Source organism: Phoxinus phoxinus (genome assembly GCF_949152265.1).
Source record: "Phoxinus phoxinus genome assembly, chromosome: 3".
NCBI lineage: Eukaryota > Metazoa > Chordata > Actinopteri > Cypriniformes > Leuciscidae > Phoxinus > Phoxinus phoxinus.
In genome coordinates, this window is record NC_136878.1 from 40,152,983 (window position 1) to 40,176,389 (window position 23,407).

At 37.7% G+C, this 23,407-nt stretch overlaps 1 protein-coding gene across 1 annotated transcript in view; it reads left to right on the forward strand.

The window, feature by feature from the left end:
* The first annotated feature begins 503 nt into the window (after positions 1 to 503).
* vps37d (VPS37D subunit of ESCRT-I) overlaps positions 504 to 23,407 on the forward strand; it is a 40,102-nt gene continuing 17,198 nt past the window's right edge. Inside the window, exons 1-2 of the mRNA XM_079607366.1 lie at positions 504 to 838; positions 17,178 to 17,349. Of these exons, the coding sequence (XP_079463492.1) occupies positions 671 to 838; positions 17,178 to 17,349 (340 nt within the window). The 5' untranslated portion in view covers positions 504 to 670. The remainder of the gene's footprint in view (positions 839 to 17,177; positions 17,350 to 23,407) is intronic.

Sequence of the window (23,407 nt, forward strand, 5' to 3'; positions counted from 1 at the left end):
ATCATTTATTTATTATTTTATCATTTATTTATTTCAAGTAACGAAAACGATGTTTAATAGTTTTAGTTTTAGTTGACCATCTTTGTTGTCAGATTTTATGTAGAAAAAGAAAGAGCAACTATGGAAACAAATATTGTGCAGTAATTTCACTATTATCAAAATACTTTTCCCATTAACTAAAATACATGGTTGAGAACGGGACAAAATATCTTTCTTGATTTTTTTTTAATAATATTATTATGCAATGAAAATGTATTTTACTCCACTTTGAATTTGTCCATGACAGGGTGGACATATTTTGTGGTCTGCTCGTACTTGCAGTTAATTTATAAAAAGTGACCAACATGCATTTCTAACAGCGTCTCCTTAATACAACAAATAAGAAGTTAAATGGAAAATCTCAGCTTTTTGTTTGGGAAATTGTAAAGTCTCAAAGGCACTTGATGATGAATAGTTTATTGTGTATATCTATGGTTGTAACTGCTGCGGCGCAGCGCCTCCTCGCGGTGGAATGCGGAACTGGATGAATCTGTAAACGTGTGCTATAGTCTCTCAGCGCATTGTCTTCGCTAACAGTCCGTGGTGCTCCTTCATGCCGACGAGAGCTTCTCCAGCACCACTCCCGTGTTCGCGTACATTTGGCGCCGAGCGTGAGCAAAATGGAAGTTAAATGGCTGGCAAACGGAGTTGTTTAGTGCGCCTCACGGGGACAAGAATGTCCCAGACAAGGGACGTGAACTCTTACCCAGATGGGTACAGGGTCCTCAATAGCAGTGAACTACGGGAGCTCCTTCAAGATGAAGAAAAAATGAATCAGATCGTGCGACTCAGTGAAAAGGTATTTCTTCGTTTCACATACTCATTTTAGAGCTTTAACTTTGCATGTTTGTATTTTTTCTCTCTGAACAATTGATGTACATTTTTACTAAAACTGTGGTAGATCATTCCATTCATCTTCAGTCGAGTGATTTGTGTAGCATGTTATATGCATTACACGCCATCATCACATACATTCATCCTGTACCGTATACACACAGCACTGCAGGACCATTGCACTGCAGGCGAGCTACAAAGACTCATAATACTTGATCAAATAAATCTCTTGTTGCCTACAGACAATTTTTCTTTTCTTTGAAAATGGTCCATTTTAAAGTTTTTACATTAAAAGTAAATAACGAATTTAAGTAATATGCTGCTCAACATATTACATTTTCCGTTGTAGTTTTGCAACTAAACTGTTGACAAAATGCGTATTTTTTTACACACTTGAAATAAAAGGCAGTTTTTCATACGCAGGTCTAAAGAATAGGCTACTTGATTTTTGATGAGTCAATCGCATTATTAATGTATGAAATATTTTATGCATTATACAATGACTGCTCAACTATAGTGTATATTTCACTGTTGTGTACATCAACATAACAGAAACGCTACATAAAGTTGCAGATTATTAAATTAGTATTATTATGTTGTTGCAGTGTTATTTTCCCAGTGAACTATTTTTTTCTTAATAGATGTTATGGAATAGTTGATGCTTCAGGTTAATCTGAAAGCTTCTTTCTAAAATCTCAAATTCATATTTCATGTCCATTTATATAGTCACAATAATGCCCAACTGACAGTACATTATCTCTTACATATTGGATTTTAAGCATGGCATTGTAAATGTAATGCAATCAGTGTTCATCATGCATTATAAACACATCTGAATTGCATTTTTATGTATGGTTATATATTTTCTGGCTCGCCATGTTTAGGCTATATGATATCTCTCGTAGATTATAATGTATTGAGACATAGCGAGGTTATTCGAGAGCTCTTAAGGTGCATAATTCATTTTCAGCTTAGAAAATCGTTTCTCATTTAGGACTGATCTGGTGTCACTGTAGACTGGGATATATGACATCTGAGACTTAGATTGCTGTAGTCTGATGCCAGATCGCTGCATGCCTGCAGGAAGCCTGAGCATGTTGTTTGAAATATAAGGACAAATATGTTTGTACTAGGTCATAATACAATCTTAGTCTTCATAAAATATGATACACATCAATTAAGGGGTTGGGCTCCTGATTTCATGCTAAACCTGTATTACTTTATTTTAAATGTGAAACGCAACAGGAGATGTCTTGGCTATGAATGAGGACAGGATGTCATTCAAGCTGAAAAAATGACACAAATTACCATGGTACCATGCAAGTCTACATGGAGAAACATACCAAGATTTAAGTTAGTATTCTTAAATCTCATGCTCGCACGTTTAAACTTCGTGTCGCGATTATTTACAAGACAAGTGAGATCCACTGTTTTCAGATGTATTGTATATGACGCATTTAAAGAAAACATTTTTTTAACAGAAAGCTATATGTCTTCAGATGACTTAGAATATGGCATGACATTTATGGTTATGGTTATTTTCCGGTACTTTTTTGGTCATTTATGGAGCTTTACATCCTCTGTCACCATTCGCTTTCATTGTATGTAAAATAGCAGCCGGCACATTCTGCTAAATTTCTCTTTGCATGTTTCACAAAAGAAAGAAAAAAACAGGTCTGGGACAACATGAATAATGATATAATTAGTGTTATTTTAGTATTTATTAATATTTTGAATTCGCTTTTTATTTCAGGTTTTATTTTCATTTTAGTCTATGTATTTTTTGTTTTTAAATATATTGTTATTTTTATTCTTTTTAAAAATATATATTTTATGTAGCTTAATTGTTTTTTATTTCTCTGTGTGTGTGTAGCCTATATATATATATATATATATATATATATATATATATATATATATATATATATATATATATATATATATATATATATAGCATTATTTCAAATTTAATTATTTAATTACCGAAAATAGTTTAGTTTTTAGTTAACAATAACAACCCAGGACATAATTATTTATCTTTTTTTTCATTTGACCTGAGCGGTCTTGCCACATTAGAGAAGATATGAAAATGTGTTTGTAACATCAGCACCATGTGGTAAAGATAAGAATTATACCAACACAAGCAACTGCAGATATAGATGCAGACTCTATACTCTACATCTTACGGATTGATGGCCTTTATTGATAGCCGTGCACTAGAGATATGCTATAGGGTCGTCCAGGTCAAACTCCAAACGACTTGTGATCGGTGAGGCCCATCACTATTCCCATCACAAACAGGTCAATTCATTAACACACCGAGGTCTCCAAGGGCAACCGCAATGAAGGGGTCACACTGGTCTAGTGCTCTAGATACTGTCATTGCTCTTGTATGCATGAGTGTCTCTCTCTAACAAGAGATTGTGGTGGTTTTACTAAATGGAAAAGGTTCTGTAAAAGCAGGCTGTGCTCTTTCCTATGAATAGCAATGCGATGGCCTTTATGGTTAACTTTATGTGCTCATTAGACTCCTTGAATTCATCAGCAACAGCAGCTCTTTGGTCATTCATGGTTTATTGACCAAGCTGAACTATATTGGACCAAACAGATGGTCTTAATGTATTGTGCTTACGCTGCATGCTCAATGTGTACAGCCATCATTAATCATATAGATTCTTACATTTGCTGTTTTGTATTGCTTTCATGTTGAAAGCATCTCAAGCTTTGATGTTAAATCTCATTGGCTCAACCAATACTGTGAGGTCATCATCTGTTTGTCGACCAGAAGCAGACAGGACAAATGTAAAATCTGAATGTGATTTAATAATTATTTTTTAATAGTAATATTTTTTTGTATTGCTTAAATATTTTAACACTTAATAAAATTTTTATAAAAACAAATCACACAAGTATCTACATACACTACCATTCATAAGTTTGGGGTCGGTACAATTGTTTTAAAGAAATTTATACTTTTATTCAGCAAGGATGCATTAAATTGATCATCAAAAGTGACAGTAAAGACATTTATAGAGCTACAGTTCTGCATTCCAAATAAATGCCGTTCTTTTGAATTAGAGAATATTCATAGAATACTGAAAATGATCACGGTTTCCACAAACATATTTGTTAAGCAGCACTGTTAATCATTAATAATAATAAATGCTTCTTGAGCACCAAATTAACACATTAGAATCATATGGCACTGAAGACTGGATAAATGATTTGCCACCAGGAATAAATTTCATTTTAAAATAAATAACTAAAAATAAATACATTTAATAATGTATCAAATAAATGCAGCCTTGGTGAGCAGAATATTCATTTGTGAAGAATTGTTCGTTTGATTCTGATCTTTTCACTGTTAGTTTGGTTCTCGAGTTAATGATACTTTTTATGATGCTTTTGTGCCCTTAAAGTTGAAAAAGGTACAGTCCCCGATCTCCCCATTCCTCAAAGGTTTTCTTTTTGTGTTTATTGGAAGAAAGACAGGCATACGGGTTTATAATTACACAAGTAAATAATGACAAAAGCTTCATTTTTTTAAAATGACTAATGAAATATTCCTGTAAGGTATTTTCCAGTTTGTAGCTGCAGGCATTTGATTTGTCATATTTGTTTTATGACCATTGTATCACCCAGCCCACATGGTCTCCAGAGGTCTTGCATCTGCACAGTGTATAAACAGACAGGAAGTGGATAGTCTGTGTCAATTCCTGTTTAGGGAAAAACGCTCTCTGGATGTCTGGGAGTATTACTTTTGCATTTAACAGCAAGAGAGTGAGGAAATGTGCAAAGAACAGAGATACTTGAGTGCCTTCTTTTGGAGAGGGGGCCGAAGACCCTGCTGTGCCCTCCGCCTTCAGAATGTGCATTATCCGACCACAAGTGTGAAAGACACGCACAGCGGCAGGGCTGGACTTGGACATTTATTGGCTCTGGGTGACTTATGACGCATGCGGCAGACTCGGCAGTATGGAATACTAACCAGAGAAGGAAAGAGCTCCTGATCACTAAAAGACAGATCATAGGTCTGTGAAACGTGAAAGAGCATGTGTCTTATCAGTCTGAGCCACATCCTTGCTAAGATAAGCCACATCCTTTGCTGGAGTTGCAAATGCTCAGATTAATATGTTCAATCTAGGTGACAAACTGCATTAAGTTTAAAAGAGATGCTCTGGCGGATTTATTAGCTCTCTGTGTTAAAACCTAGTGAGCTGCCTACCTACCTAGTGCAAAACTAAGTTGTTTCAGAATAAACTAGTTGCACATCACATCACCTTAACGAATCATAAATGAAAATTAGAAATGTTGTTTTTGGCAACTAACTGAAATAAGTGCAAGTTAGAGTACTACAATTGCTAAGACTAAAATTTTAATAAAAATAAATGTAAGCTAAATAGCTGTATTTAATAAAAGCGCATTCAAAATATTTATAATAGTATATAAATAATACTGAAATAACACTGTTCTATCTATTATTATTAATGAGTCATGTTGAACTATACAGATTTTTGTCCAATCAAATGATCTGTAGAATAAATATGCCCCTCCCCCAATGCCACCTGCAACTGACAATTGACGGTTCGCAAAGACCCGCCCCCCTTAGTTACTGTTGCTATGTCCGACAAGCTACGCCGCTCTCAAGCCACACCATGTTCTCGCGTAGTGAAAAATACATCGCGGAGCAGAGAGGAGACTGACAACGCGCTGACAGACAGGACAGACCAGGTTACTCTTTGGTTACTTTTGATATTAAACAAAGTCTCACCTTTCAAATTTGTTCATTTCTTAAAAGAAATTTAAACAATAAATATAGTTTTGTGGCTCTTTAATGTGTCTGACAGATCGCTGTAGAGCATCAGTTAAAGCTGCTCGTGAACCGATCATCTCTTCCTTCTACCGTAGTTCATTTATCATCAAATAAACATGAATGAACATAAGAAGGAATGTTGTTTTAACCGCGGAAAGACGTCAGTACACTCCGTTTTTCATGTTCAAATCCTCCCATGTTAATCTACTAACTCTCCTGACTGCTTTGTCGGACAAAATGGCAGATGGCGAAGTATGATTGGTCAGATCACCTGTCAATCAAGCTCCCTGCGAAGGGTCAATTCTGCATGGGCTGCATCCGAAATCGCATACTTCCTTACTATATAGACAAAAAAACAGTATGGGCCAAAAGAAGCATGACTGAATTCACTGTACTCATAAAAGGGATGACCTACTTCTTCCGGCGAGATTCTGAAGTGTGCATACGATTTACTATCCTATTAGGCCACGGGAGAGGATTTGTAAATGACAGTAGCTGCGTTTCCATTAACCTTCAAATTGCTCAAATTGAAATTGCGTATTGAAAATATGTTGAAAAAATATTTGCCTGAAATTTTTTTTTTTTTCAGGCAATTCGAAAAAGGAATATTTTGCAAAACTGCTATGGAAACAGTTTTTGCGCATGTACAGGTCACCTGAGATGGTGCGGTATGTTTGGACAGAAGACGAGACAGAGTTCTTTATTAAACTCATAAAAGAAACAATTATAAGGGGATTTTCTTGCCATTAATGCATGGATAACATGCTTACGTCTCCTTCGATTAAAAATAATGGCTAGACAGTGGCTGGGATATACGTAAACCTACCAACATCCGTTGCCATAATTATTGGAATGACATCGCTAGAGGAAACAATACTTTTCAGTCGCATAACATCGGTTAATGGAAACGGCGTCATTTCGCAATAGTTTTTGATCGACATTTAGAAAATATCAGATAAGTTTTGCGCAAATCTGTAACGGAAATGCGGCTAGTGAAGCTAGATACGCATCTGACGCTGGTATGTCACATGATAATGACATCATGCATGGTGAATGTAGTAGCCTACATCCAGATTTCCTTCATACTATACACATTCATAATATATAGAACATACTTTTTTAGTAGTCGTGAAGTATTTACATATTCAAAATAATTACCTAAGAGAGTATGCGATTTCGAACGCAGCCATGGTTCTTGTCTGCGATCTAAGTTTTGCTGCAAAAAGGACAAACACTTTGATATGTCTTGAGATATTTCCTATTGAAATAAGAAATAAGAAGTTTGACAACACTAGAAATAAAACTGCACTCATCAAGCAATTTCAAGTGGTCCTTAAAGTGTGACCAAAAAAATAAGAGTTAGAAGCTGCTATTGTCCTATTTTTTAAAATAATTTTTTTAGCAAATCTCAAGAAAACAGACATGCCACCATGCATATTTAGCACAGCATGTTTTGGGATATGATTATCTTATTTAGAATACAAGATAAATATTCATACTTTTGCCTCCATGTGTAGTTCAAAAAGATTACATGAATACTGAGTCCCACTGAGCAGTCATAATTGTTAAGCAGAGCATCAGAGTGAGTGTAATTTCTGGGTGTTAAATGCAAACAGATTAGGTTTGCAGGAGAGATAAGAACGCCATCTCTGCCAAAGCCTCACTTTGGATCATGAATGCACTGTAGGAAAATCTGTGACAACCCATATCCAATTCATTACCCAAATCCTTTATCATCTTGTCAAGAACCCCAAAATGGCTCTGCAGGAATTTAAACGATCCTTCACTGATCATACCCTCATTTAGTGGTCGACAACATCTGTATCATCTTTAAATAGATTATGAAACTTTAAGTGACTCTTTGGAAAGATAGTGTTCTCTTTGTTTGCTGTGAAACCATGGAAATGCTTGCCTGGTTGGAGTGGCCTGGAGTAATGTAAAACTGTTAATGAGAGCTGAGAGCTTGTAGTCTTCCTCTGCTTGGTCCTGTCATGAAACAAGTAACATCTATCATGTTTTAGTTTGTGGTGTAAATTGCACCACATGATTTTCCCAAGGAGTACATGTTCCTGGATCTGCATCCATTATCAAACAATCATAGCTTTTAACTCTAGTCCTAATCTTAAACACAACCAACTCCTAAATCAAGACAAATGGTAGGAAACTTTACACTATGCAGACATGAATACTTGGCCTCCACATTGCATTCGAGTGGTCCCGTTGTACATACTTACTGTGCATTCTTGCATAGCGGTAGCAGAGTTCAGTATTCGAAGGGGCAATATAGTTGTAGTAGTTGATCTGAAAATGAACTGATCATAGAAAAGACACACACTAATGGTGCCTCAGAATGCTAAGAATACAATTCATACATGGTCTAAAAGGGTTGTCTCTATTCTCTAAATGAGTAATGGGTGTGTTTGTGGCATAACGTGCAAAAAGCCAATCAGAGTGTAATTTCCCCTTCCCTTCCCGAGGTTAAAGCGCGTGAGCAGACCATCTACGGGACAAGCCGGATTCCACCATATCTTTATGTAAACAATATTAATATTTTACATTGTAATCATTTTATTTTTATTTGGCATGTCTGTGTGTTGCTGAGCGTCCCTGTGTGTGTAATAAGCAGAGTGTTCGCCCGTTGTGGACCCGCCTATAGGCGCACATTACTAACGCGCTCTTTAAATGACAAACAAAATACTGTGCCATTGACTTTAGACCAGGTTTTTGTTGGTCAATGCCGCAGTCTGTTAGCCTGGCTCCGCCCTCCTACGTACTTCCGCTCAATTTTCATTTTCCTTCAGTATTTCGTCTGGGATTGTGGTGTATTCTTGGGTTTTCTCTGGTCAATTTTTTACCGGTCCAATCAGCGAATTAATGGAGTGGCTGAGAATGATGACGTTGAGGTTGTGCGCTAGTTTGAGTCGTCCTACGTCACGACCAAACGTTAGCGATTGATTATGGCAGATCCAGAGTGACTCTGGGCAGATCCAATAGTTTTAAACTTCAACAGAGTACCCGCCTTCAAGGAAGTTACCACTTGTCAATAGAGAGAGGCCAGACTCTCTGTACAAATGAAATGTACGAGAGTCTGGTTGAACCAGGTTAGCAGTCTGTTTCTGTTCCTCAAAATAGCAACCCGCCAACAATGCGCCTGAACACACCTTGTTTTCAGACCAGCACGCCCAAGGGCGCACAAATGGGCGCAAATGCATTTGCTAATTAAACAAGGACGTTGAAAATGAGAACTGCGTCGGGCTGAAACTAGCAAAAAACACTTGCGTTGCGTTTGGCACTGCATTGTGCCGGAAGTATGATAGGGCCCTAAGGGTGTTTTCACACCAGGCTTGTATGCACCATTTGTTTCAGAACCTGGTTTTCTCCTTTATTTGTGCTCATTTAGGCATATATGAACTCTGCAATTGCACATTCTAAATCGGAAAGAAACAATTGGCGTGATTGTAATGAACTCTGTATGGTATAATTTGAATTATAGCGATTCCGATTCTGCTTATCGATAATAAGTTACAAAAGTTATTCAGTCAAGATCAGTGAGTGATTTTAGTTCTTTAAATAACATTAATGATAGACGGCAGCAGGTTTATTAGACTGCTGTCACTTTAATACCTAATGCACAAATCCAATATAGTCATAGACAATCGATCTCTTTCTCAACTGTTTACATTCACTTAAGACAAAACCGACTGTTTATGGGGATATTTTGACACAATTTTGTGTATTTTTGTGTATTGGTCCGTTCAAGCGCAAGACAATACGCAAGAGAACTCAATTAATTATTCGCACTCTGTATGAGAGAAGACTTGCATTAGATGTGTGTGCAGCTAAGAAACCAGTGCATAATTGCCAAATTGAGTTCTCTTTCGTGTCTTCTTGTGCTTGAATAGTTTACAATCATATTGAAATATGCACACAGGAATTGAAATTTTAAGTATCCAATTCCTGACCTGAAGTATCTGTTTCTGGAATTGGAATTGATTTTCGAGTCCCAACCCTACTCTGGAGTGCTTTGGTTGTGGTGAGAAAGCAGTGCCCAATGGACGAACAAATGGAAAATGTGTCTGATTCTGTTGGAGAGGACATTGCAGTAAACCAAAGAGTGCCTGTTTACTTTAAATTGTTGTGTAATTGCAATTCTCTAAAAAAAGTTGCACGAATACTGTTCCGATGAAGCCTCGATTGCCATTCTCTTGTCAATCAATCTTGATGGTTGACACTATTAGTAGAATCCTGGAACATAAAGAGGTGCACTCTGTCCAGTTTTATTCACATGTGACTTGCATAAACATTTTGATACGCTTTGAAATGTTGCCTTGTGAAAGCAAAATTAATCAAGAATAAAATGCAACATTGTAACTATTCAACTATTGCCTTTTTCGGAACCAAGCAAATGATCTAAAGGTCGTAAAATGCCCTTTTCAGCCATTTCATGCTTTTAAGAAAGAATTGGGCACTGGTAAAATATTTAATACAATTAAATATATTTACTTAAAATAACTAAAATATTTTTCAAAATACAATATTCATTTTTAATTGGTAAATTAAGATTTTTCCATCGAGAAAATTAACTTTTTGTTGAAAAAATGACAGGGCAGGGCCTAATGGTGCGAAAACCAACAAAAACTTGACCCTTTGGACCAAACTCTAAATCTTAGGCCTAAACTTTGCACTCACCCCTAAAAAATGGAAGGATGTCAATCTAGGACAGCATAGACATCTCATGTGTTTGCGTTTTACTATTCACGGCTCAATTCGCCATGCAGAACTGATGCGTGTAATTTGCAATCACTTAGCATTATGTGATCAAAAAAACTGCTTGACATTTTCCATCTGCAATTTGATGAGGGATTAGTTCTGAATATTTACATTGCTTATACTGTATATAATAATCCTTTAATTAGAAAATGATTATCTGCTCGTTCTGTGCTCCACCATTCCGGAGAAGTTGTCTCTAAAGAGAAACATTCAACCATCTCTTGAGGCGTTGATGGAACGTCCCTGTGTAAATAGCAATTATGTCGATAGTTGAACCAAGCAATTGACCTTAAAAATTGGAAGTTATTTCCAAACAAAAAGAACCTCACATAACCTTAACCATGTTCTGATCACGTATGCTCTTTTGAGTTATTCTAAGCAGCTCAAGTATTCCAGTTTCATCGTCTTCAGAAGATAGATGTGCCACCAGTGGGAATATCACCACCATGTTTGAGGGTCTCACACAGCATTAAGTAGGAAGGCAAAATTCTCATATTCGTTGAGCGAATGAATCATTAATCCTCTTATATGCTTGACTAAGCAGACTCCGTCTTCATAATGTTCCCTAAGTTTTGAAATGCATAAAACTGGCAGTTAATATTCATTGCAGCTACAGGAGGAGAAAAATGAAGTTCTGTTATGACCCAAACCCTCACTTACAGTGAAAGTAGGGGTCTGTGGTTTTGACTGATGTCTGGGCCTTTGCGAATGCTTTCCATGAGGACATTGGTTTGGACTTGTCTCTCCTTTTCCCTCTATGGTTAGAGAGTGGTCTTGGGCCATGTCATGCAAGACGGTCAGAGCAAATAATGGTGCTTTTTTTTTTAAAAGGACATGTGGACAGAGTTGTCCAGCAGCCATTCCAAAAGGATTATTTCGTCATGGAACCTTGTTTTATTGTAATTAAGCAAGACGTGGTAGACTGAGGCGGTTGCTTAATCGAGCATTGTCTCCACTGGCGCTCCAGGCTGTCCCCTTTTCAATGGCAAATCACTGAAAGAATGCTCAGTCACTTTCATCTGGAAATCATAAACTTGCTTTTACAGAAATGTTGTTGAATGTCAATATTTAGTGGCGTTCAGAAAGAATTCAATTGTGGTGAGTGAGGTCTTTACCTCCAAAATACCCTGTTGCTGTTTGTGATGCCATCATGTATTTTTTCTCTCATATTACGTGTGGTTTGACCTTGAGCCATAAGCCCTCTTGTCACAGTCATGTATTGGGCCTTGCCCTTGAGATAAAATCACTCCTAAAATATGAATAAAGCAGAATCTTAGTAAGACTGGTTATACATTTCCCAATTCACAAGCTTGTGAATCGTCTTGATTATATTTCAAGTAAAATATACATTTTGCTTGTATGAAAAAACTTCTCTCTCAGCTTCTGCTATAACCTTCTAACTTGGTGGCCCAAACTATGCAGTTCAATTGATTTGAATGAACACTACCAAAAAATAAGCTTTCAATTGCCTTTTGAGTAAAACGGTTATCATATATTAAAATGTATCACTGTAAGTGTAAGTAATGATAACTTGATTCCATAACCACAGATTCAGTAAGTTAAATTAATAAAGGTTCCACCAGTCTGATTAAAATGGTCAATCTCCTAAGTTTTTATCCTCCTAAGTCTTTTTGAATAATTGAATGACTCATTTGTTTTTTAATCGAACTGCACTGGTTGTGCAGTGTGTTTTTAACTCACTAAATTAACTGGTTCAAAAGAGTCAGTTGTACATGAATTGGACTACTTTGGCCATGCTGTATGTTTTTATTCTCTAAAAATAACTGGTATAAGTTAATTTGCTCACGATTTGGACTACTTTGACTAGGGCTGTAAACGATTAATCGCGATTAATCGAATCCAAAATAAAAGTTTGTGTTTACATAATATGGGCCCTATCTTGCACCCAGCGCAATTGACTTTGAACACCGACGCATGTATCATTCCTATTTTGCACCCGCGCACAGCCAACTTTTCCCTCCACAGACGCACGTCGGTAAATTAGGAAATGAACTTGCGCTCGCGGGGGCGGTTCAGCGCAAAGAGAAGGCGTGTTCCGGCGCAAAACTTCCATGGTGCTATTTTCCAGTTTTAGAAAGCAATTGCGCCATTGACCAGGAAAAAAACAGTCTAAAGACAGTGGCGCGTTGCGCGTTAGTGATATGGTATTTTAAGGGCGCGTGCTTGGCCATAATGTTAACGCGCATCCACTTTGATTCTCTAATATAAAAAGATGCAGCAGTTTTCATTTTTGCAAATCATACATTATTACAAGGAAAAATATTAACACACGAGGGAAATCATTGTTGTGTCCATGAAGATGTGAAAAAGATCTATCTAGATAAAAAAAATAAAAATAAAAATCTAGATTAGGCTACACATTTACTACCCAAATTATACGCCTTTTTAACCGAAGCTAATTTGGGTGGGTTTCTCCCATCATCCCCAATGTCACTTCTCTGTGTTTTACAGCCCTGATGAGAACGTCGGTTTCCTCGGCTGTGAACCGCTCCTGGCGTGCGCCGGCAAATCCGCCGTTAATAGCGATCCGCCACGGAACAGGCGCGCCGGCTCTTAAAGGGAATGTGAGAGGACGCTCTGATTGGTTTATTTCACGTTACGCCCAAACCACACCTATGAATAATGAAGCTACTTCAGACCAACCCCTTTTAGATTTGCGCCAGGCGCAAGAGTCATTTATCCCGCCGGGAAAATAGCAACAGCGCCGGGATCCGCCCACAAAGTTACTTGCGCTTTGCACTTTGACACTTGCGTTTCAGATCGTCAAAATAGGGCCCTCTATGTGTGTGTATTGTGTATAATTATTTTGTGTATATAAATTAGGGATGCACCGATAGGATTTTTTTTGGCCGATACCGATACCGATTTCAACAAACAACTACTGGCCGATACCGATACCGATATTTGTCACTTGCATACAATACTATTCAGTACTAGCTAGTTTATTTCTGCATCAAATTATTTTCACTGAACATGGATTGGATCCATTTAACATTAATCTGACCAGCATTATAAGAGAGGCACAATGATAAAAAAAATACAATAAGACAACATGACAACGTTCAGAGGTGATTTTTGCTATCCAATATTTATTTATTTAACAACATTAACTCATATTTGATTACTTCTTACATTAATAAACTAAAAATCGGCCTTTTTCATGCTTTTGCCGATATGCCGATGGTGTTAAATTAATCAAAAATCGGCCGATAAATATCGGCGGCCGATACATCGGTGCATCCCTAATATAAATACACACACATGCATGTATATATTTGAGAAATATTTGCATTTATATACGGCATATATATTTTTATACGATTTATTTTATATAAAAATAGAACTATTTTATATATAAATAACACATTTTTCTTAAATATATACATGCATGTGTGTATATTTATATATACAAAATAATTATACAGTATACACAATACACACACATATATTATGTAAACACAAACTTTTATTTTGGATTCGATTAATCGTGATTAATCGTTTACAGCCCTAGACTATCTTTGCTATATGTTTTTATTCACTAAAGAACCAATTCATAAGACTAATTCGTTCATGAATTGGACCACATTGGCTACTGTATGTTTTGATTCACTAAAAATATCCAGTTCATTGAGTCATTTGTTCATGAATTGCACCACAAATGCTGTATGGGGGCAGTCGTGTCCTAAAGGTTAGAGAGTCAGACTGGTAACCCGAAGGTTGTGGGTTCGATTCTCAATACCGGCAGGAAATGACTGAGGTGCCCTTGAGCAAGGCACCTAAACCCCCAATCGCTCCCAATCGGGAAAAATGGCTGCCCACTGCTCCGGGTGTGTGTGTGTGTGTCTACGCTTTGCAGTGTGTGTGTGTGTGTGTGTGTTCACGTCTCACTACTCCTAATGTGTGTGCACTAACTTGGATGGGTTAGAATGCAGAGGACAAATTCTGAGTATGGGTTACCATACTTTAGCCTTCACATGTCACTTTTACTTTTTTACATTTAAGTTTAAAAAAAGAACCAGTTCTTAAGAGTTATTTGATTAATTGATATGGAAATTGTTCGAATGAAGATTATGATTAATTGGAAATCTTTACCCAGTCTTAAAGCTAAATGTTGAATTTCTTTGTTCACACACGGATATTCCCAGATCTCACTGTTCTCATGAAACATAAGGAGCTTTTCTCAACAAATCAAACATATTAGCTAAAGTCTTCAGTCCCATTAGTAAAAAGCTGGAGGCTATTATTTTCTCTTTCTTAGATTTCCTTCAATCTCACTTGAACACGTTCATGGATTCTGTGCCTGGCATATTAAGCTAACCTCATATGACCCCTGAGGATTTGATGTATTGAGTTGCATTTTTCGCACTCACTCTGTACGGCTCATAATTCCTGAATAAAATTGTGAGTTCTCTGTGTTCTTGCATTCCTGACTTATGTGGTTTGACCTTGATGGCCATCTTGAATGAGGAGCTGCATTCTTAGCGGCCTTATACAGGATTACATTGAAATTAAGGTTCATCTGCTTCAAATGAGTAAAAAACACCACAGTGGAACGTGCTACTTCAGTAGCTATGTACAAATAAAAATCTTTTTTATTCACAGTTATTTTTGCAGCTGAACTTGCATATGCATTTGTTGGAGTTTCCCTTTCAGATGCAACATTTATGGGAGGAGAGTATTTAAATGAATCACGCAAGGTGATTTACTAAGGCTTGCGCTAGTCAATTTACTGGTATTTGCGCCATTATGTAACGGCCAATAACGGCTGCCATTGGTAGATTGCATTGGTCTTTATGGAAATGTTCCGGCTGCATCTGTGTTCTTTCATTTGCGTGTTGTCAGTAGATGACATGCTGAACTTTCCACTCCCATCTGCACTTTTTTGGAATTGCGCTCTCATGCTAATTTGCCCTGTTTAGTAAATCTGGCCCTATCTAAGCACAATGTGATAAATATACCACAAGAAATAAAAGCTGTCTCTTCCAGCGATCTCTTGTAAATGATGCAACCGTGACAAGCAACAGGATATGTTGTCCTAAAGGGAACATTATAGTAACATGCCAATACTTGTTGTGTGTTAAAACATGTTAAATTATGCTAGCAATGCCTACAAAACATGCGTTAAGAAATACTAACTATTGAGGTATTCACATTAGATTTAGATTACATTTCACAAAATAGTTTTTTTGTCAATAGTGTAGCAGTGTTGTATAAAGTACAGCTCACATAGAACTCACTTTCAAAACAAGCAGCTTTCTGTTAGTCGGTGTGGTGAATTCATGTGACTAAACTGAAAAGTATGTAAAATTTGCACTCTCACTTCAAACTTCTAATTGCACATGTTCCGATTGGAATGACAGCCTTTAAATTTTGATCGTGAAATTTCGCCGAGCAATGAAAAATGTGACCACACCTAAAGTTGCAGTATGTAATATTGACAGTTAACAGGTATATTTGACAGGTTCTTCAGTCCACATTAAAAATACTGGAGACAGTTGTTTCCCGCGCCCCTCCTCCACACGCAACAGGAGCGAGCGCAATTGACAATGGAAGGCAAGAAGACTTACACACTTTGAGTTGATTTATCCACGTTTTAATATGTTCTAATATGCAAATATATTTTAGATGGAGGCTGAGGCTTTTCAGGTCGGGTAGAATCTCCGATCTCTGACCCAGTTCGTTTGTCGGCTTCCATGGCTGTAATAAGCTGTGTTTTCCACCAACTGGGAACCCGGGATGTCGAAATACTATTGGGTAAATTAGCAGCGTGCGGAATCACATAGACCAAAACAAAAACAGATATTCCGACACGGAACGCACATTTCAAAGTAAAATAACGGTCTGTAGCAGTCAGCCTCGTTTTTCAGATAAACAAATATGTGAACTTAGCATGTTTCCTAAGTTTCTGCAAACATATTATGGTAATTTAATGCTTTAGTAGTCAAAAATTACATACAGCACCTTTAAGAAACATGGTAATAATAATAATTAATAGGTTTATAATAGTAATTGAACTGGTTTGATATGGTTTCTCGGGGTCTAATGGGGTCTGAAGTGGACTAATATGGCCTGTCTAAGAGGTCTTCATCTGACACCTTCTTTCTGCTTTTCTCTTACAATATCAAACCTCAAACTTTTAAAACTATTTCATACTTTTAGGCCATGCTTTGTCAAGTCATCAAACTTTACTAAACTTTACCTTTTCTAGTTTCTAGTAATATTTTAACCACTTAATGTTGACTTTATAATATCACATTTGCTATTTGTGCACACACAATACAAATGTACAGTGCATATGTAGCTGCCTTTATAATTTTGGAAGCAGGTCCCTTATCATATTTGGGGGTCCTTGGCACCAAAAAGCAAGTGGCTTGCTTGATCCGTCACCTGATACAGTGGGTACAGCAGTTAAGCTGGAAAGCTAGTACTTGGTGACCTTCTGTGATTTAAGCTAGTTTTTAAGCAGTGTGAACTCCCTTCAAGATCGAATACACAAGAAATGGACTTTGATGTACAGTAGTAGACATGTTTAATGGTTTCTCCCTGTGATACTCAAAACTGACTAACACATTTTGGTCTTTCTTTAGGTTGTAGAATCGATTAATTTGTGTTTTTAGATGGTATTTGTAAAGATGCAGTCTTTGTTGTTTCCATTCTTATTTTTTTTCTTGAGTGACGAATAATTAAGATTTGTGTTCAGTTCCAGGAACTCGAGCTGGACAGGGAAACCTTGTTAGTAACCAATCGGAGTCTTGCAGAAGACAGCCTTTCAAATCGCCCCCATCTTCAAAATGGCAAGCTGCGATTGGCTGCAAAGTACGAGGAGCTGGCAAAGCTGACCACTGCCTGCAGGGAAAAGCAAAGCCGACTTGGTGAGTGAAAGATTAGGGTTTTAACTTGTGTGAAAGTGATGCTGTGAAATTACACCAGGCGTTCCTCATTTTCCTCATGGTTCTATACACATTGGATGTTTTGTAATACATAAAAAAAATTATTACAAGTTCTTGAAATTTGTATGTTTAAATATGCAAATTAGGCATTATCTCATTATATATGCACAATTTTGCATATATTTTTGGTAGATAGATCTGAACATATGATAAAGCCAGGTGCAAAATTATTTTTTCATTTTGATTACACACAAGATGAAAAAAGATGTTCAGAGGTATTTCAGGATATATGCTTTCATTACCTAGGAAATCAAAATATACTGTCCATAGCCTTAAAAAAATAATTGTTGCCAAATTTTTTTAATTAAAATGTCACATAAATCAGACCAGGAATGATTTATTAACAAATCCCTCTGAATATATCTTCAAAATACTGCTAAGTGTATAACTAGAAAGTTTGGTGTACATAGGCTGAGATGTTTATACTGGAGAATGACATTTGTAATGTAAAAATTCATACTTTTTTAGTGGAAACAACTATTTACAGACACAATATCTCATCAAATCATTAGCAACAACAATACAAACCACCTAAATCACATCAAAACTTATAAACACAGCATTTATGGCCTTAAACTGAACAGAAAAACTGTCAAAAACACACATCTAAATGTCAGAGCACGTCACGTGATGCATCTGAACCAATCAGGTTGTCAGAAATTGACATCAGCCAATGAGATTTCGCTTTTAGAGTTAAATGCCCATTGTACTTTCACGATTGGTTTCTGATAAAAAGGAAATAACCATATTTGGATCCAACAGCATTGTACAGGAGAGAGAGAGCTTTCCAGCGGTGTGTGAGATTAAAGGAAGCAGACAGAGACCGCGGAGCAGCACGTTGATTTAGAACGCCAACTTTTGTTGAATTTTGGAGAAAAATACAGACGCAAATAGACAAAGTATAGTAAAATAAAGACCTAAATGTGTATTTTCGACTTTTTTTCACCTCAAGTCTGAAAGAAGACATGTTATTGAAGACAAAAAGCCCCCCCCCCCCAAAAAAACGATGTTTTTGCCTGCCGTGTCTCGCCTTAAGATATAACAAACAAAATCCTCTTCCTTCCACATTAATGTTATGAAATGAATATTACGATATCTAATTATATGAGAATATTGCGATAATATTTTTGCCCATATTGCCCTGCCCTAGTCGTGTTATATAGTCTAATAGTTCTGATCTTCTAATATGATGAGCGTGGAGTGATTATAGAACTGCTCCAGTCACATACTCCGGCCCACCCTGCGTTTTTTGTGCTGCCTCTCTGGTTAGGCTTTGTTTAAAATGTGAGCTCAACCCAAATGTGTCCGGACAGAACGCATTTTCAGGGAAAAAAGTATTCTGTGCTCCTCCCCAGATTTAAGCAATGTTAGACACATTCATTTAAGCTTGTCGCTAATCTGATGACTGATACCTGATGATGATACACCGGCTGTTGACTAAGTAGTTTAAGAATAGCATCGGGACACTGCTGTCGTGTGCTTCTGGTGGTAATATTTCAATATCACCAGGCAACATTGTTCCATAATAACACACCCTGACATCCGGAGCTCCTCACTTATTCAAGGCGAGAATGGTTGACAATGGTTGACCTATGGCTGGATCCGTCCAGCTGCGATATCCCCAGCGCTGGAGCGGTGTTACCGTCCATCGCACCCTCACCAGGGTGGAGTGTAGCGGTCAGGTCCCATAGGGGTGGTCTGGGGCCACAAGGTCCCCACCTGGCTTTCCCACCTCTTTTCAACACCAGCCAGGAATAACTGCCCTCATCTGGACCAGACGTACTTAAGGTGCTCAGGTTTCACTTCCCAAACAGTTCCTCGTGGGTTCACAGGGACTTGTTTTCCTTTTTCTCTCAGCGTGGCCAGAATAAGAGAAATATTATTGTGTTCTCCTTTGGTCTTCCTCTCTTGGCTGAACGCTCAGCATGATAGTTTCTCACGGCCCATCTTTTTTATTGGCCCGCTGACATCGCATGTCGATTATCAGCTTGTACAACAGAGCGCTTGTGGGTTAGAAATCATCGTTTATTATTGTTTTCTTTATTATTTTAGGCTTCAGAGTTCATAACGATACTCGGTCAGGATTTGAGTGTTGACTCTTTTCGGTGGTTAAATAGTCACAGTGTTCTGAATGTTTATTAAACTAAGGAGAATTAATTTGAAGAGAATAACTTAGACTTTAGTTTAACTTCAGTTTGGAAAAACAAACAAAAACAAGTTTATAGCAGGGCACTTATAAGACTGTTTGGGAATTTAAACTCAGTAATGTCCATATGCAAAGACCAGAATTAATCAGTAAAAAATGTGTGTGATTGAAGTTCTGAGAAGTTGCCTATCTCTGCCTTTTGAGGTTTGACTACTTTTCTGGGTGGATGAATTTCTGGCGTTGATTATGAGCGTTACTGTAATTCCTGTGGGAGAAATTTGTTCCAGGTAAACAAGGATTCATGAATAGTTATGTAACATACCTTCCAGTTTTACTTTAGCAGATATCATGCAAAAGTGAAAGTTTGCTGGGTTTACAGGGCCATGACAGATTGAAAATTGAAATAAAAATAGGTCATCCTTTTGTGGTGTGCCAGTGAAAATTATTGCAGGGAAAGCAACTGGCCCATCTTGGTTATCAGGAGGAAAAAACAATATTGTTGTGAAACCTTGCTTCATCATCATTTGTGCTGCTGTGATTAAATAGAAGTTGTACGCAAGCATCTTATTTAAATGAAATTGTGCGTGGAACGTGATTTAAAACATGCACATCTTTAATTACAGCTGGCAAATAGCTTTGAGCTTTGTGAATAAGATCTATAATGAGACTATTTTAAATAGGTTACAATTGAGCCATGTTTTTGCTCTAAGAGAATAACAATGAATTAAACTGAATGAGTATAAACTTGTTGAAGCTCCATTTAAGAGTATTTAGCGTCTCGGAATGTGGGTGGTTAGTGAAATTCCACACAAGTGGTGCAAATGTTTAGTTAATTTGCTTCTCTGTGTGTTTAGGCCAAGTCAAACAACAAGTATCTGTTGTGATGTTTGCAAGGGAAACTGCTTAAATGAAGTAGCCCAGCTGGGACCTCAGAGGAAGACGTTGGAACTCTGCAAGTCTTTCTCTGGAATTGTTGCTTCGCCGTCGCTCTTGGCCTGTTTGGTGTATTCACCCTCGCAACCTGCTGTGTGCATCAATGATTTAGGCATGTGGTAGCTTTACAGACTTCGAGATTAGGCTTTTCCTCCTTTTTGCATTAATTCATGTACAGTGAGGTTGTATATTTCCGCTGTAGCCCACAACATCAACCCACTCACTGTGCTTTTGGGCCCGCATTCCAGCCCTTTTGACCAAAGAAGCCCATATGAATTATTTGTTGACTTTTTTGGCCCCTCCTCACCATTGTGCAGCCTAACTAGTGATGCAAATCCATATGAAAGGGCTTTTGTTTGAGACCCCACCTCCAGTGCCTTTCAAAGAAAAGGCAGAGATTCATCTGATAGTCAGAACGTCTCAACCTGCCGAACCCACCCCTTCACCCGAGAAGCCGGCAGCGTCTGGGAACCGAAGTCTTGAGAGAGATTGATGAAAAAAAAGTTGCCGGAGTGAAATGCCAGCAGGAAATTGAACTGTCGTGAGCGGGCAGAAAAGAGGAGGAGACGGTGGGGTTCCTTCGGTGTCCGACAGAGCAACAAAAGATCAGCGGAGATATCTGCTAGTCCGCTTACACGCTCTGACAGAGCTTGTACAGGAAATTCCCATCTCCATGGCCACACGGGCAACGGTCCACTCGAGAAACGCTGTTTCACAGGACCTTTTTTTTCTTCGCCCTTGCAGCTGCCGGCCAGTGACGGAAGGAGGGTGGAATGTTCACCTTCCTGTCACCATGAAGTGCACATGTACCAGTGCCTCCAGCTGCAGCCGGATGGGTGGGAGAGATTGTTCCCCCCCAACAGCAAACATCTGATTCTCATTTCGTTAGAGCCAAAAGCAAGAATGAAAAACCTTTGGATTGCTCCATCAGCTGAGACCGAAGTTGTGGCTCAGAGGCTTGCGAGTTATTGCGTAATACGCTGTGGCAGCGACAGACGTTAGGAGAAGAATTTGGCTCTGGAAGGTGCACTACTAGTTTCTTGATAGGAATTCTAGCTTGATGATACAAGTCCCGGCGCTACCATGTTGGGGTGGATTTGTTCCCACTCAGATTTTCCCATTTGCTTCTAATGCTTTCGGCAAATATGCTTCTAATCCTTCTGTTCCCCCTCACATGTGGTCAATGTCACATTCTTGACCTGTACATTTTCTGGAGGGTGACACGGCGCTGGTATACGACACACTATCCATCCTGCTTCAAAAGCAAAGAGCACCATGAGTGCCCTTTTGTTGTTAACCTAGCGTAACGACACCGCTTACCCGAGGCCCGAACTGATGACCTTTTACACTCACTACAACCCCATCATTGACCTCTCAACACATACCCTCAGAAATCTCACCAAACTGCTTGTCAACCGCTCCACCCTTTACAAAAAAAAAACCCTCCAGAGGGGGGTTAGCCATAATTGCGAGTGAGAAAAGGGCATCTTTGTCTCAAAGTGCCTGTAAATCACAGGGCCAGGGCATGTTGGGGGAGCCGAAGAGGCCGGGGAACGTTGTAAGAGCGCATAGTTCTTACTGATGGAGGAGTTGGTAATTAACAGGATGTGAAGTCGCTCTGGCCGTCTCTCAGTGTTTGAATGCAGGGGGCAGTTATCAAAGCTGGATTAGGTCCATTGAGCTACCACACACATGAGGCCTTAATCACTCAGTGGGGAAAGGGGCCTCTTTTGAAATCAATCTCCTGAGAATCCAACCCAAACTGGGAACTCCATGCCAAAAGCCCTTAGAAAAAATAAACTTGATACATTATGTTGACATTTCTGTTTGACTCTTTCACATTGGCTTAAGCTCAGTGACATTGAATGGGAGGAAAACTAAATGCACTGCTGAATATTAGGGAAATAGCTCAAATATGTTCAAAACAAATCTGACTAATAAGCATAAACTGTAATATGGTAGATTGTTTGCTCCCCTTTAAAAAAAAGTTCAATGGTAACACCTTAATATACTAGGTATTAGACAGTCTTAATAATACATTTTGTAACACTGTATCTAATACCTGTTGCATCAGTTTTAGCATGATAATATAGTAAATGCTATGATTTGAAACACCTGTTTACTATATGGATGACCTATACAGGACAGCTATTCAAATGTTAGGCTATACAGTATGTCTGTTTTGTTTAGCAGAAGGACGGTATTTAATGAACGTGCGTAATATAATAATGTATTAATAGATTAATAGTGGTGTCACGTACACTTCCGTTCAAAGGTTTGTGGTCAGTAAAACTTTTTTAATGCTTCTGAAGGAAGTCTCTTATGCTCACCAACTGTTTTCTATTTTAATGTATTTAAAATATATATTTTATTCCTTTGATGGCAAAGATGTTGGTTAATATTTTTGTTAAAACTGTGATAGATTTTATTTTCAGGATTCTTTGATGAATAACAGTTCATAAGAACAGCAATTACATTTAGAGTTAGAGACTTTTTTATAAAGTGACTTACAAATAGAATACAAATTATATTAATTGGAAATTTGGTTTTGTAACAATGATCAAAAGTGTGACGGTAAACAATTGAATGTGTCCTTGCTGAATAAAAGTATTCATTTTTTAAAAGAAAATCTTATTGAACCCAAAGTTTTGAACGGTAGTGTATATAATGATATATATAAAATGTTAAATATATACAATTTTAGATGTTCCAAATCTCGACTACAATGAACCACGATGCATGTTCAAAAAGCATAATGCGGTAGTACTTTTTTGTTAGTCTCTATTTTTGTCGAGTCGATTAGTGCTCATACAAGATTGTTGAAAGACATTTAGTGATGTTGAGTCTGTTGGCTTTTTTTGTTTGTTTTTTGTTTTTTTGAAGAAAACATGTGTTGACCTA